General features: G+C 43.1%; 1 protein-coding gene across 1 annotated transcript in view; it reads right to left on the bottom strand.

Annotated features, from left to right (window-relative positions):
- Positions 1-11,534, bottom strand: part of dyrk3 (dual specificity tyrosine phosphorylation regulated kinase 3) — a 41,745-nt gene extending 30,211 nt beyond the window's left edge. Inside the window, exons 1-2 of the mRNA XM_065004725.1 lie at positions 10,442-11,534; positions 2,285-2,394 (exon numbers count right to left, since the gene is read on the bottom strand). Coding sequence (XP_064860797.1) covers positions 2,285-2,394; positions 10,442-10,484 — 153 coding nt within the window. The 5' untranslated portion in view covers positions 10,485-11,534. The remainder of the gene's footprint in view (positions 1-2,284; positions 2,395-10,441) is intronic.
- Between the last annotated feature and the right edge of the window lie 1,973 nt (positions 11,535-13,507).

Below are 13,507 nucleotides of genomic sequence, written 5' to 3'. Positions count from 1 at the left end.
TATTTACTTAAAGAGTAGCGTATTGCACAGGTTGACTGCAGGTATTTACTTAAAGAGTAGCGTATTGCACAGGTTGACTGCAGGTATTTACTTAAAGAGTAGCGTATTGCACAGGTTGACTGCAGGTATTTACTTAAAGAGTATTTACGTATTGCACAGGTTGACTGCAGGTATTTACTTAAAGAGTAGCGTATTGCACAGGTTGACTGCAGGTATTTACTTAAAGAGTAGCGTATTGCACAGGTTGACTGCAGGTATTTACTTAAAGAGTAGCGTATTGCACAGGTTGACTGCAGGTATTTACTTAAAGAGTAGCGTATTGCACAGGTTGACTGCAGGTATTTACTTAAAGAGTAGCGTATTGCACAGGTTGACTGCAGGTATTTACTTAAAGAGTAGCGTATTGCACAGGTTGACTGCAGGTATTTACTTAAAGAGTAGCGTATTGCACAGGTTGACTGCAGGTATTTACTTAAAGAGTAGCGTATTGCACAGGTTGACTGCAGGTATTTACTTAAAGAGTAGCGTATTGCACAGGTTGACTGCAGGTATTTACTTAAAGAGTAGCGTATTGCACAGGTTGACTGCAGGTATTTACTTAAAGAGTAGCGTATTGCACAGGTTGACTGCAGGTATTTACTTAAAGAGTAGCGTATTGCACAGGTTGACTGCAGGTATTTACTTAAAGAGTAGCGTATTGCACAGGTTGACTGCAGGTATTTACTTAAAGAGTAGCGTTGACTGCAGGTATTTACAGGTTGACTGCAGGTATTTACTTAAAGAGTAGCGTATTGCACAGGTTGACTGCAGGTATTTACTTAAAGAGTAGCGTATTGCACAGGTTGACTGCAGGTATTTACTTACAGAGTAGCGTATTGCACAGGTTGACTGCAGGTATTTACTTACAGAGTAGCGTATTGCACAGGTTGACTGCAGGTATTTACTTAAAGAGTAGCGTATTGCACAGGTTGACTGCAGGTATTTACTTAAAGAGTAGCGTATTGCACAGGTTGACTGCAGGTATTTACTTAAAGAGTAGCGTATTGCACAGGTTGACTGCAGGTATTTACTTAAAGAGTAGCGTATTGCACAGGTTGACTGCAGGTATTTACTTAAAGAGTAGCGTATTGCACAGGTTGACTGCAGGTATTTACTTAAAGAGTAGCGTATTGCACAGGTTGACTGCAGGTATTTACTTAAAGAGTAGCGTATTGCACAGGTTGACTGCAGGTATTTACTTACAGAGTAGCGTATTGCACAGGTTGACTGCAGGTATTTACTTACAGAGTAGCGTATTGCACAGGTTGACTGCAGGTATTTACTTACAGAGTTGACTGCAGGTATTTATTGCACAGGTTGACTGCAGGTATTTACTTAAAGAGTAGCGTATTGCACAGGTTGACTGCAGGTATTTACTTAAAGAGTAGCGTATTGCACAGGTTGACTGCAGGTATTTACTTAAAGAGTAGCGTATTGCACAGGTTGACTGCAGGTATTTACTTAAAGAGTAGCGTATTGCACAGGTTGACTGCAGGTATTTACTTAAAGAGTAGCGTATTGCACAGGTTGACTGCAGGTATTTACTTAAAGAGTAGCGTATTGCACAGGTTGACTGCAGGTATTTACTTAAAGAGTAGCGTATTGCACAGGTTGACTGCAGGTATTTACTTAAAGAGTAGCGTATTGCACAGGTTGACTGCAGGTATTTACTTAAAGAGTAGGTTGCGTATTTATTGCACAGGTTGACTGCAGGTATTTACTTAAAGAGTAGCGTATTGCACAGGTTGACTGCAGGTATTTACTTAAAGAGTAGCGTATTGCACAGGTTGACTGCAGGTATTTACTTAAAGAGTAGCGTATTGCACAGGTTGACTGCAGGTATTTACTTAAAGAGTAGCGTATTGCACAGGTTGACTGCAGGTATTTACTTAAAGAGTAGCGTATTGCACAGGTTGACTGCAGGTATTTACTTAAAGAGTAGCGTATTGCACAGGTTGACTGCAGGTATTTACTTACAGAGTAGCTCCAAATATAAACATTTATTCCAAAAAAAATTCAATTAGTACATTTCAACAGTATTGAAAAACCATCCCATGGCCATTTCCAAATATCCGGTATCCTTCCCAACCCTACTGTGTGTGTGTGTGTGTGTGTATATACACAGTGATTTGGTGTATTGGGGGGCAGGCCTGCAGGGTGGCGTCTGTGCGTGTGTGTGTGTGTGTGTGGTGTATTGGGGGCAGGCCTGCGGGTGGTGTGTGTGTGTACGTGTGTGTGTACTCACAGTGTGTTTGGGTATCGGGGGCAGGCCAGCGGGACTGTGTGTGTCTGCTTCTTCCTTCAGTAGGTGGTCAGTTCTCATGTAGGAGTTATAGAGGCCGTCGCCATGACGCGCTGGTGGACACAACAACACAGGTCAGAGGTCACACTTCATTGACATGGACAATATAATCAGACACATTTGTAATAAATAAATTGGTCTAACAGGAGCTCTCATATTGAAACATCACCCTAACAGACATACACAGAGTACACCTTATGCCCCCAGAAAAGCCTCAAATCGTTGAGGGATGGACTCGACAAGATGTCGAAAGCGTTCCACGGGCAGGGCCACATCCTCACCTTCCCGGTACCGCAATTTCAACTGTCCCAAACTTAACTTGAACCATCCCAAAATTAAAACACATGTTTTGTTTTTTTGTGTGTTAATATGCCAACATGAGTCTAGATCATTTACAATGCTTTTAAAGTAAAGTATTTCAGTCAATATTACATCAACTTCATTTGTTAACATAAAACTTTTTTGCATCTTAACGGAAAAAAAGAAAAAAAAACTCCATTACATTATTAGAAAGTATAACGTATTAATTGAACATGCTAACCACATGTATACAATATACAGAACCAGTCAAAAGTTTGGCCACACCTACTGAAAGTTTGGCCACACCTACTGAAAGTTTGGCCACACCTACTGAAAGTTTGGCCACACCTACTGAAAGTTTGGCCACACCTACTGATTTCTTTATTATGATTTTACATTGTAGAATAATAGTGAAGACATCAAAACTATAAAATAACACATGGAATCAGTCTCATTAAGTTTGGCTACATATTCAGGCTCCTCCCATGACAGACTGTAGCCAATAGGCTATCACCTACACATCGACATAAATGCTCATTACTTATGGACATTTACATACACTTTTGTTTTTCTTCACAGAATACCTACTATTTGTCATTTTTAAAAACAATTTACTTAGCCAAATTAGTTAATGGCCTTGCAGCCCTGACAGAAGGCCCTGGTGCCCTGGCAGAAGGCCCTGGTGCCCTGGTAGATCGGGAACTGGTACCTAGAGCAAAACCACCGACATGTAAGTGTCTGTGGGAGTCTCACCTTTCCACAGAGCTGTCACATTAGTGTGTAGAACAAACTGTTTGGACGCTACCGACAGAAGTTGGCAGAAGAGCCTGTACCGACTTCAGCAGAGTCCTGTGATGATTTTGGGGGTCGTCGAGACAAAACTGAAAACACCATCGTGTTCCTGAGAGTCTCATCTTTCTACAGAGTAGTGGTAGTTTGTAGGCCAAACCAGTCGGAGACTACAGACGTTTTCAGAACGTCTCAGTCTGCCAAACACCGCTCTACCTCTGCCATCTTTCACCATAGATATGGAAGGGCTGACGGATGTGGTGGATTGAGAAACAACCCATGCAAAAAAAAAAAGAAAAGATCTGTAGTTTAAACAGATGGCGGTATTTGCATGATGTTAATTTGATTTCCGTGGCGCTACTTATAATAACAACATTTCAGGCCTGTAGTTCCCCCTCCAATAACACCTCCTCTGTGTGCAGGTCTAAGGTGACACACATAGTCACGCACACTGTGGCATATCATAAATCAGACCCATTCCGGTTATCAGATCCCTTTCCGTATGAATGACTCTATTTCTGATTACACCTGTGTCTGTGTTCCATCGTTTCAATGTGGATGCACAGAACAAAATGGTGGAGACACAGACAGACAAGAGGAAATATGCTGCCGTCACAGTAGCATCTGCTAGCCCCATTAATAGGCCAATAATAGGCCAATAATAGGCCTACTGCCGTCACAGTAGCATCTGCTAGCCCCATTAATAGGCCAATAATAGGCCTACCACTTTCAGCAACACTGGCTCTCTGGCAACCTTAAGCACCTGGCTAAGCCAGTCTGGGCTGTGAATGGGGTTGGCCGGTTCATGCTAGTAACAGCGTTAACCCATAGAGAGCTGTGGGGTTAGTTATCATTTGCCAATAGGGAGCTGTAGTGCTAGCATTAGCCCATAGAGAGCTACGGGGCTAGTTTGCATTAGGTAATAGGGAGCCGTGGAATTCACCTGCTAGCATTAACCCATAGACCAGGGGTTGTCCAACTACCAGTAGTCCGCCGTCCACCTATAAGTAGCTCGCCAATCAATTTTGAAAGTACATGCATTTTTACATCAAAAGCCGTCTCAAAGATCCCGGCTATTATCCAAACAAAACCACATGATCCCACCCCTGGTTAGCCACTATTGGCTTTAAAAAGAAAAAGTCAAAAAAGGTAACAATATCTTCCAATTAATTTCCAGCAATATTACCCATCTGTCTGTGGCACGTGTTTCGTCTTTTACTCCGTATGTAGCCAGTTAGCGATGCTAATCATTTTCCCCAGAAAACCTTCTTAATTAAAAGTGAAGTAGTCTCACCTGACAGAAGTATAGAATGATTATTTGTTTTAATTGGGTGGTCATTGTTTTGCAAACTCTTGCCATGACATTTGCTGCAGCAGTAGGTCTTAAAAGACCAGCAGAAACATCTCTAGACCCACACATTCCTCTCCTCCTAGATGCGCAATTACAGGGAATTACACTCAAAACTAAATGTTAGTTTCTCTCCTTTAAAGTAAAAAATAAATAAAATGGTCTTCTGATGTGATTTAAGCCTTGACATGAACTCAGAACATTCAATTTCATTGTTTCTCTAGGAATAATTGTAATATTGAGAGTATAAAGATAAAATCCCAAACCAAGAAAAATAAAACTGACTTTGGTTTTAACAGTTTAGTTAGCGTTAGCCAGTGTTAGCCCCATAGAGAACTGTGTCACCAAGTTAGCCCCATAGAGAACTGTGTCACTAAGTTAGCGTTAGCACCATAGAGAACTGTGTCACTATGTTAGCCCCATAGAGAACTGTGTCACTAAGTTAGCCCCATAGAGAACTGTGTCACTAAGTTATCCCTAGCCCCATAGAGAACTGTGTCACTAAGTTATCCCTAGCCCCATAGAGAACTGTGTCACTAAGTTAGCCCCATAGAACTGTGTCACTAAGTTAGCCCCATAGAGAACTGTGTCACTAAGTTAGCGTTAGCCCCATAGAGAACTGTGTCACTAAGTTAGTGTTAGCCCCATAGAGAACTATGTCACTAAGTTAGCGTTAGCCCCACAGATAACTGTGTCACTAAGTTAGCGTTAGCCCCACAGATAACTGTGTCACTAAGTTAGCGTTAGCCCCACAGATAACTGTGTCACTAAGTTAGCGTTAGCCCCATAGAGAATTGTGTCACTAAGTTAGCGTTAGCCCCACAGATAATTGTGTAGGGGAGTTAGCGTTAGCCCCACAGATAACTGTGTCACTAAGTTAGCCCCACAGAGAACTGTGTCACTAAGTTAGCGTTAGCCCCATAGAGAACTGTGTCACTAAGTTAGCCCCACAGAGAACTGTGTCACTAAGTTAGCGTTAGCCCCACAGAGAACTGTGTCACTAAGTTAGCCCCACAGAGAACTGTGTCACTAAGTTAGCGTTAGCCCCACAGAGAACTGTGTCACTAAGTTAGCCCCACAGAGAACTGTGTCACTAAGTTAGCCCCACAGAGAACTGTGTCACTAAGTTAGCCCCACAGAGAACTGTGTCACTAAGTTAGCCCCACAGAGAACTGTGTCACTAAGTTAGCATTAGCCCCATAGAGAACTGTGTCACTAAGTTAGCGTTAGCCCCACAGAGAACTGTGTCACTAAGTTAGCCCCACAGAGAACTGTGTCACTAAGTTAGCCCCACAGAGAACTGTGTCACTAAGTTAGCATTAGCCCCATAGAGAACTGTGTCACTAAGTTAGCATTAGCCCCATAGAGAACTGTGTCACTAAGTTAGCGTTAGCCCCATAGAGAACTGTGTCACTAAGTTAGCCCCACAGAGAACTGTGTCACTAAGTTAGCGTTAGCCCCACAGAGAACTGTGTCACTAAGTTAGCCCCACAGAGAACTGTGTCACTAAGTTAGCCCCACAGAGAACTGTGTCACTAAGTTAGCCCCACAGAGAACTATGTCACTAAGTTAGTGAAACAGACATCAGTGTATTGCTATCCGTTTAGTTAGAGTTAGCCCTAAGAGAGCCATGTTAACTAGTAATAACCCATAGAGAGATGTAGGGTTAGTTAGAGCTGCGTTGCAGTCAACCGACGGGCTCTGTGTGGGGGTGGGGGTACAATACACATGGCCTGCATGAAAGGGGAGTTAAGACTGTGGGTTCAGCACTTTACCCCCATATTCACATTCACTCTGGCCCCAAACATTACTACTGAAACCTCCCCACAACAAAACTCAAACCAAAAGGGTTGGCGTCAATTTCATGTGAATGGCACGGTTGTTATGGAAAAATGTAGCTATTTAGCAAACACACCGCCTGGGTCTGTGTGCGGAGATGGTGGTCCAGGAGGGACAAACACCACAGAGAGTAGAGCGAAGGGAACACCCCAGAAACGTGTCAGAAACCAGACTAATAACAATGGTGCAACAGCGTAGACACAGACTGCTGGCTAGACTGTAGCTGACTCAACTAGAACTAGCTAGACTGCCGGTCTGTCTGTTGTTCATACAAAACTACTGAGATGTATCTATTTATTTGATAAGACTATCGATTTGCCTGGTAAGCTAAATACTTTAATACGATGATATATGATACAAAGACCTGCAAAGAAACATGAGTTCAGCACTTGTTCCAGTGTTGACTGGCTCTGGAGTACTTACAGACATGCAGGAGAGTCTAGTGTTTGTCTGATCAATGGACACAAAGTTGCAAGTCAGAAAACAGCTTGTTTACCTCCACTGGGTGGAACTGATCAGCGCTATTATGACATCACAGTCTACAGGGCTCTACAGCGCTACCCTTCTGAGGGCATACACTCCTAAATATTTTGCTGTGCAACTTAAGAATATTAAATGTGGTAGCACCAGTGCCTTCTAGAGAAAAATGAAATCACCCAACTGCGTACTGCGGCTTTAATACATCCAACAACAACAAAACATGTACTGTGCCGCCTTCATGTCTGTGTCACCAGAGAGCCCTGATCTGCCTGACAATCAGACTGCGATACCTCTGGTTCGCAGTCTAAGATTAATGCCATACAATGTGCTTGGAAAAACTTCCACTCACAAGCTATAAAGCCAGAATGTTCCAGAAAATATATATATTTTTTTATGTATCGGTTGTTTCGTGCGGTTGGTCTTTTTGCAGGTAGGAAGCGCTGGTATTTGAGTTCATATTTCTACCACCGGAACCATGTAAACATGTGCTCTGCAAACACGCATCTATTTTCAACTTGTGTAAATGCTTCGTGTGACAAATCTGAACGCACTGCCAGCGCTTTGAAAAGTTCATGCAATTATACTTTCCTGTCGATATCTAGTCTCACATTCTTACCTGCAAAAAGACCAACAGGCACAGACAACCAGTGAAGTATCATTTTACTCAGCATGCTGTCTTGTAGAGGTCACGAGAGGAAACTTTCCTGACACAAAACACTCATTTCTGCCTGACGTAGAATTCTAATGCAATTCCTCTTCGGTGGAGTTTAAAGGCGTTTGGCATATAATTATGTTGCATTACCGCCTCCAACCGAACTATAGTAAAGAGACATTACACTTTGTGATACAAAATGGGAAAAGGGGAAACTGGAAAAAATTTAATAACTATTCAGACCCCTTGACTTTTTCCCACATTTTGTTACGTTACAGCCTTATCCTAAAATATATATATATTTTTTTTTAAATAAACCTATCCACAATACCCCATAATGACAAAATAAAAACAGGTTTTTAGAAATGTTTGCAAAGATTAAAAACAGAAATACCTTATTTACATAAGTATTCAGACCCTTTCCTATGAGACTCGAAATTGAGCTCAGGTGCATCCTGTTTCCATTGATCATCCTTGAGATGTTTCCACAACTTGATTGGAGTCCACCTGCGGTCAATTCAATTGATTGGACATGATTTGGAAAGGCACACACCTGTCTATATAAGGTCCCACAGTTGACAGTGCATGTCAGAGCAAAAACCAAGCCATGAGGTCGAAGGAATTAGCTGTAGTGCTCCTAGACTGAATTGTGTTGCGGCACAGATCTGGGGAAAGGTACCAAAAAAATGTCTTCAGCATTGAAGGTCCCCAAGAACACAGTGGCCTCCATCATTCTTAAATGGAAGAAGTTTGGAACCACCAAGACTCTTCCTAGAGGTGGCCGCCCGACCAAACTGAGCAATTGGGAGAGAAGGGCCTTGGTCAGGAAGGTGACCAAGAACTCGATGGTCACTCTCCAGAGTTCCTCTGTGGGGATGGGAGAACATTCCTGAAGGACAACCATCTCTGCAGAACTCCACCAATCAGGCGTTTATGGTAGAGTGGCCAGATGGAAGCCACTCCTCAGTAAAAGGCACATGTCAGCCCACTGGGAGTTTGTCAAAAGGCACCTAAAGACTCTCAGACCATGAGCAACAAGATGGTCTCTGGTCTGATGAAACCAAGATTGAACTCTTTGGCCTGAATGTCAAGCGCCCCTACTGTGAAGCATGGCGGTGGTAGCATCATGCTGTGGGGATGTTCTTCAGCGGCAGGGACTGGGAGACTAGTCGGGATTGAGGGAAAGATGAACTGCGCAAAGTACAGAGAGATTCTTGATGAAAACCTGCGCCAGGGCGCTCAGGACCTCAGACTGGGGCGAAGGTTCACCTTCCAACAGGACAACGACCCTAAGCACACAGCCAAGACAACGCAGGTGTGGCTTCGGGTCAAGTCCTGAATGTCCTTGAGGGGCCCAGCCAGAGCCCGGACTTAAACCCAATCGAACATCTCTGGAAAGACCAGAAAATAGCTGTGCAGTGACACACCCCCACCCAACTTGACAGAACCTGCAGAGAAGAACAGGAGAAACTCCCCAAATACAGGTGTGCCAAGGTTGTAGCGTCATACCCAAGAAGGCTGTAATCGCTGCCAAAGGCGCTTCAAAAAAGTACTGAGTAGTTATGTAAATGTCATATTTCAGTTGATTTAATACATTGGCAAACATCACCAAAAACCTGTTTTTGCTTTGTCATTATTGGGTATTGTGTGTAGATTTAATCAATTTTAGAATAAGGCTGTAACTTAACAAAATATGAAAAAAGGCAAGGAGTCTGAATTACCTTCCTGTTGTATTAGCATCTCCTAGATTTAGGACAGACACTTCAAAACCTTGTTTCATATTTATTTTCTGACCGACCACTTTGCCGAGTGCTGAAGTGCGGAAAAATATTTTACCCTCGGTTGCAACACTTACTACCGAGTTCCAAATTGCCTCGGGAAGCAACATCAGCACAATAACTTTATCGGGAGCATCATGAAATGGGTTTCCATGGCCGAGCAGCCACACACAAGCCTAAGATCACCATGCGCAATGCCAAGTGTCGGCTGGAGCGGTGTAAGATCGCCGCCATTGGACTGGAGCAGTGGAAACGCCTTCTCTGGAGTGATGAATCAAGCAATCTGGGTTTGGCGGATGCCAGGAGAACGCTACCTGCCCCAATGAATAGTGCCAATTGTGAAGTTTGGTGGAGGAGGAAAAATGGTCTGGGGCTGTTCGATGAGCAGGTGACCACATTCTTAAAAATACACTACGTGACCAAAAGTAAGCAACAGTCCTTGACTCCCGAGCTATTTGAGATGATCAACTGTCCTGAACCATGGAAACAAAATAATTCAGGGACAAATGTTACATTTGCGTTAAACAAAATGGCAAGCTAACAAATGATGACCGGTGAAATGCCACTTTGTGCAATAGCTGATACTAGAATCACATCTATCCTGATGCCTAATCACTTTACCCTGCATTCATGTACATATGTATCTGAAATACCTCCTACCTCTGGTACCCCCTTTATATAGCTCACATTCGTGTGTATTTCATTGTATTCCTTGTGTTACAAACTTATTTTCTTATTATTTCTAAACTCTGTGTCGTTGGGAAGGGCTCGTAAGTAAACATTTCACGGTAAAAATCTACACCAGTTGTATTCGGCGCATGTGACAAATAGAATTTGCTTTGAGTACATTCATGTAACGTTGCAGTTAAGTACATTAGAGTACAGTACGAAGCCAGTTATAATCAGTTCATTACCTGCTGTTATGGGGCCTTCTGCTTTTCTCTGTAATACCATCATGATTGCAGTTTAACTTTGAAGCCAGCATCCGAGGTGGAGTTTAAAAAATCTTTAGTAAAAACAACCGTATCTGAAAAACTTTTTAAAAAACTAGCCAAGACTTCGGCTAGTTATAATAAAAAAGACTTCGAGGGCAGCTTGTATAACTTGCAATTCGTGCTCGTTTAGCTAGCTCAAGGGATCCAAAATAACCCCTACTAGCCAACTTCATCGGATGAAATATAGCTACATAAATTAGTTTAATATAGCTTTCCTCACTTGCTCAACTTAATATTATAGCTAGGACTCTCTACCTACACAATGTGACCTTACTCTCGTCCTAAAACCCATGGCTTTGTCAACTCGTTAGCCCTGCAGTCTGAAAAAGTCCCAGCGATGGGAGTCGTCGTTTCTCGTTTCCGTCAGCTAACGTTGTTAGCACAGCCACACACAAAAACACACGTCCGCGAGAGGAGCAAAAGCTAAATGACTCCCGCTGTCCGAAATAGTTTCGAAATCTCAAAATGACAGCTTTAGCTGTCTGACCCCTCCTCGCCTTTCTCTCTCTCGGTTGATTACTATATATCCAACTCCAGAGAACCATTCCCCATAAGAAACACAAAATATCGAGTGTACTATGCGGTCACTGATTAGTTAGCGATGTAACTAGTTAGCTTCTGCTTCGATCGGCCCCATGACCCGTCCTCCTTCCGGAATGCTTGTGAAGCTGTTTTCGCTTTGAGAGAGGTAATCGTCGGTTAGCTAGCTAACGTTACCTCAACTCTGGGCACACACAAAAAAGCCCCAGTTCTCGTTGAATTCAAAGACGCTGGCGTCTGATTCGGGTAATATTATAATGTCCTTCAGTGCGTTAACACCGTTAAAACGACTTAATGTTTTTTAAACCAGTCTTGTCAGCAGCAGGAGCTCCACATTTTTTTGTTGATGTGATTTGTCTGGTTTGTTGCTAAGGGCGTCTTCGCCGTGTGTTTCGAGTAGCGTCATTAAACAGGTGGTGGTAGAAGGCTAGAGTGACGCGGGGTTACAGCGGCGCCATCTTGGCTCAAAGTAACACGGTCCCCCCATCGTCCCATTGTTGTTACTATCAGGTGGTGTCTACATTGATATGGTGGCCATCCGTGTTCCTAGGTACATGAAGAAAGAAGACGGATAACGTACACTTTAGTGATGGGGAAACGGAGGTTTTTCTGAAGGCTTCCGAGGTTTCATCAAATTGTGTCGGGAAAACGGTTCATTTTACTCGCAGCTTCATTAGCGGTTCACAATACACATTAGTGACATCTGCTGGTCAGCAATAAGTGCTTGTAAGATTAATGTTTTCCCCCCGTAATTTTCATCGAAACTCTGTGGCGCAGCGGTGAACTGTTGATTTAATAGTCCATAATTAGTTGGAATACCAGGCTCGAATTCTATATCGTGCTGCCCTTTTTGCCTTCAAGTTGACTATTCTTCAAAGACGAATTATTCGAACAACAATGCAGAATGTGTGCTTTCCAGTGGCGATCCGTTATTCAGGGCAGGTGATTTGAACCCCACATTTTTGCAAAAATAAATAAAATATTAATACGTGTCACACATCAGTTTGCAAACGATGTAAAAACAAATAAATATTGAGTTAATAAAGCTGCATACAAACACGGTCTCTTTTTTGTTTTCTGTGATGATGAGGCAAGCCAGCAGAAAATACAGAGCTTTGCGCCGTGATTGGCTCAGTGTTCTGTCACTCATGGGGACACTACATCACAGCTAAATCTAAGGTTACACCTAGAAAATTCTAGCCCCTTGGGTGCTGCCATAGAGTTACGATAGAAGTGCCCATCCAAGAAGGCTCAATGTCATTGGCCACAGATACAATGACTTCAAATCACGTTATATGTACAGTAGCTTTGATTGGACAGACAATGTCAACATTTTTTTTTTTTACCTTTATTTAACTAGGCAAGTCAGTTAAGAACAAATTCTTATTTTCAATGACGGCCTAGGAACAGTGGGTTAACTGCCTGTTCAGGGACAGAACGACAGATTTGTAACTTGTCAGCTTGGGGGTTTGAACTTGCAACCTTCCGGGTACTAGTCCAACGCTCTAACCACTAGGCTACCCTGCCGCCTCTACACTCTAACCACTAGGCTACCCTGCCACCTCTACGCTCTAACCACTAGGCTACCCTGCCGCCTCTACACTCTAACCACTAGGCTACCTGCCGCCCCTACACTCTAACCACTAGGCTACCCTGCCGCCTCTACACTCTAACCACTAGGCTACCTGCCGCCTCTACACTCTAACCACTAGGCTACCTGCCGCCTCTACACTCTAACCACTAGGCTACTCTGCCACCTCTACACTCTAACCACTAGGCTACCCTGCCGCCTCTACACTCTAACCACTAGGCTAACTGCCACCTCTACACTCTAACCACTAGGCTACTCTGCCACCTCTACGCTCTAACCACTAGGCTACCCTGCCACCTCTACACTCTAACCACTAGGCTACCCTGCCACCTCTACGCTCTAACCACTAGGCTACTCTGCCGCCCCTATGTCAACATCATACTTTCAAAATCTTAGCTAGTAGTCATCATCAGGAATCAAGTCGACAACCTACTGGCTAATCCTTTTTAATCCTTGTCATACGAAGAGAAATAAGGAAGAGAAATTATAGATTAAACGTATCGGTGCTCATCGGCCATTGGGCATAAACATTACACAACAAGTTGGAAATCGCAAATTCAACAATGAGTGGTTTGGAAGGAGTCGGTGACAGTGGCTAAATGCAAGCATTGCAAATCAATCACTAGCATGCTATTCAGTGGAGTGGCTGTGTGGTCCCAGATCTGGGATTAAAAGGTTTCAAGTTTAAAATGACAAACATTCAACATTGGCCATGCTGTCAATGAACCCTGATTTATTCTGCGCCCAAAACAACTGTTAACTCGGAACTGCAAAAACTTGACAACAGTGAGTTCAAGGACAACTGAGAAGTCTGGAATATTACTGTCTCTATTATATTATGACAGATCAGCTAG

The sequence above is a fragment of the Oncorhynchus nerka genome, linkage group LG2 (genome assembly GCF_034236695.1).
Source record: "Oncorhynchus nerka isolate Pitt River linkage group LG2, Oner_Uvic_2.0, whole genome shotgun sequence".
Lineage (NCBI taxonomy): Eukaryota > Metazoa > Chordata > Actinopteri > Salmoniformes > Salmonidae > Oncorhynchus > Oncorhynchus nerka.
The sequence above is the reverse complement of the archived record's forward strand: the minus strand, read 5'-3'. Positions and strand labels throughout refer to the sequence as shown.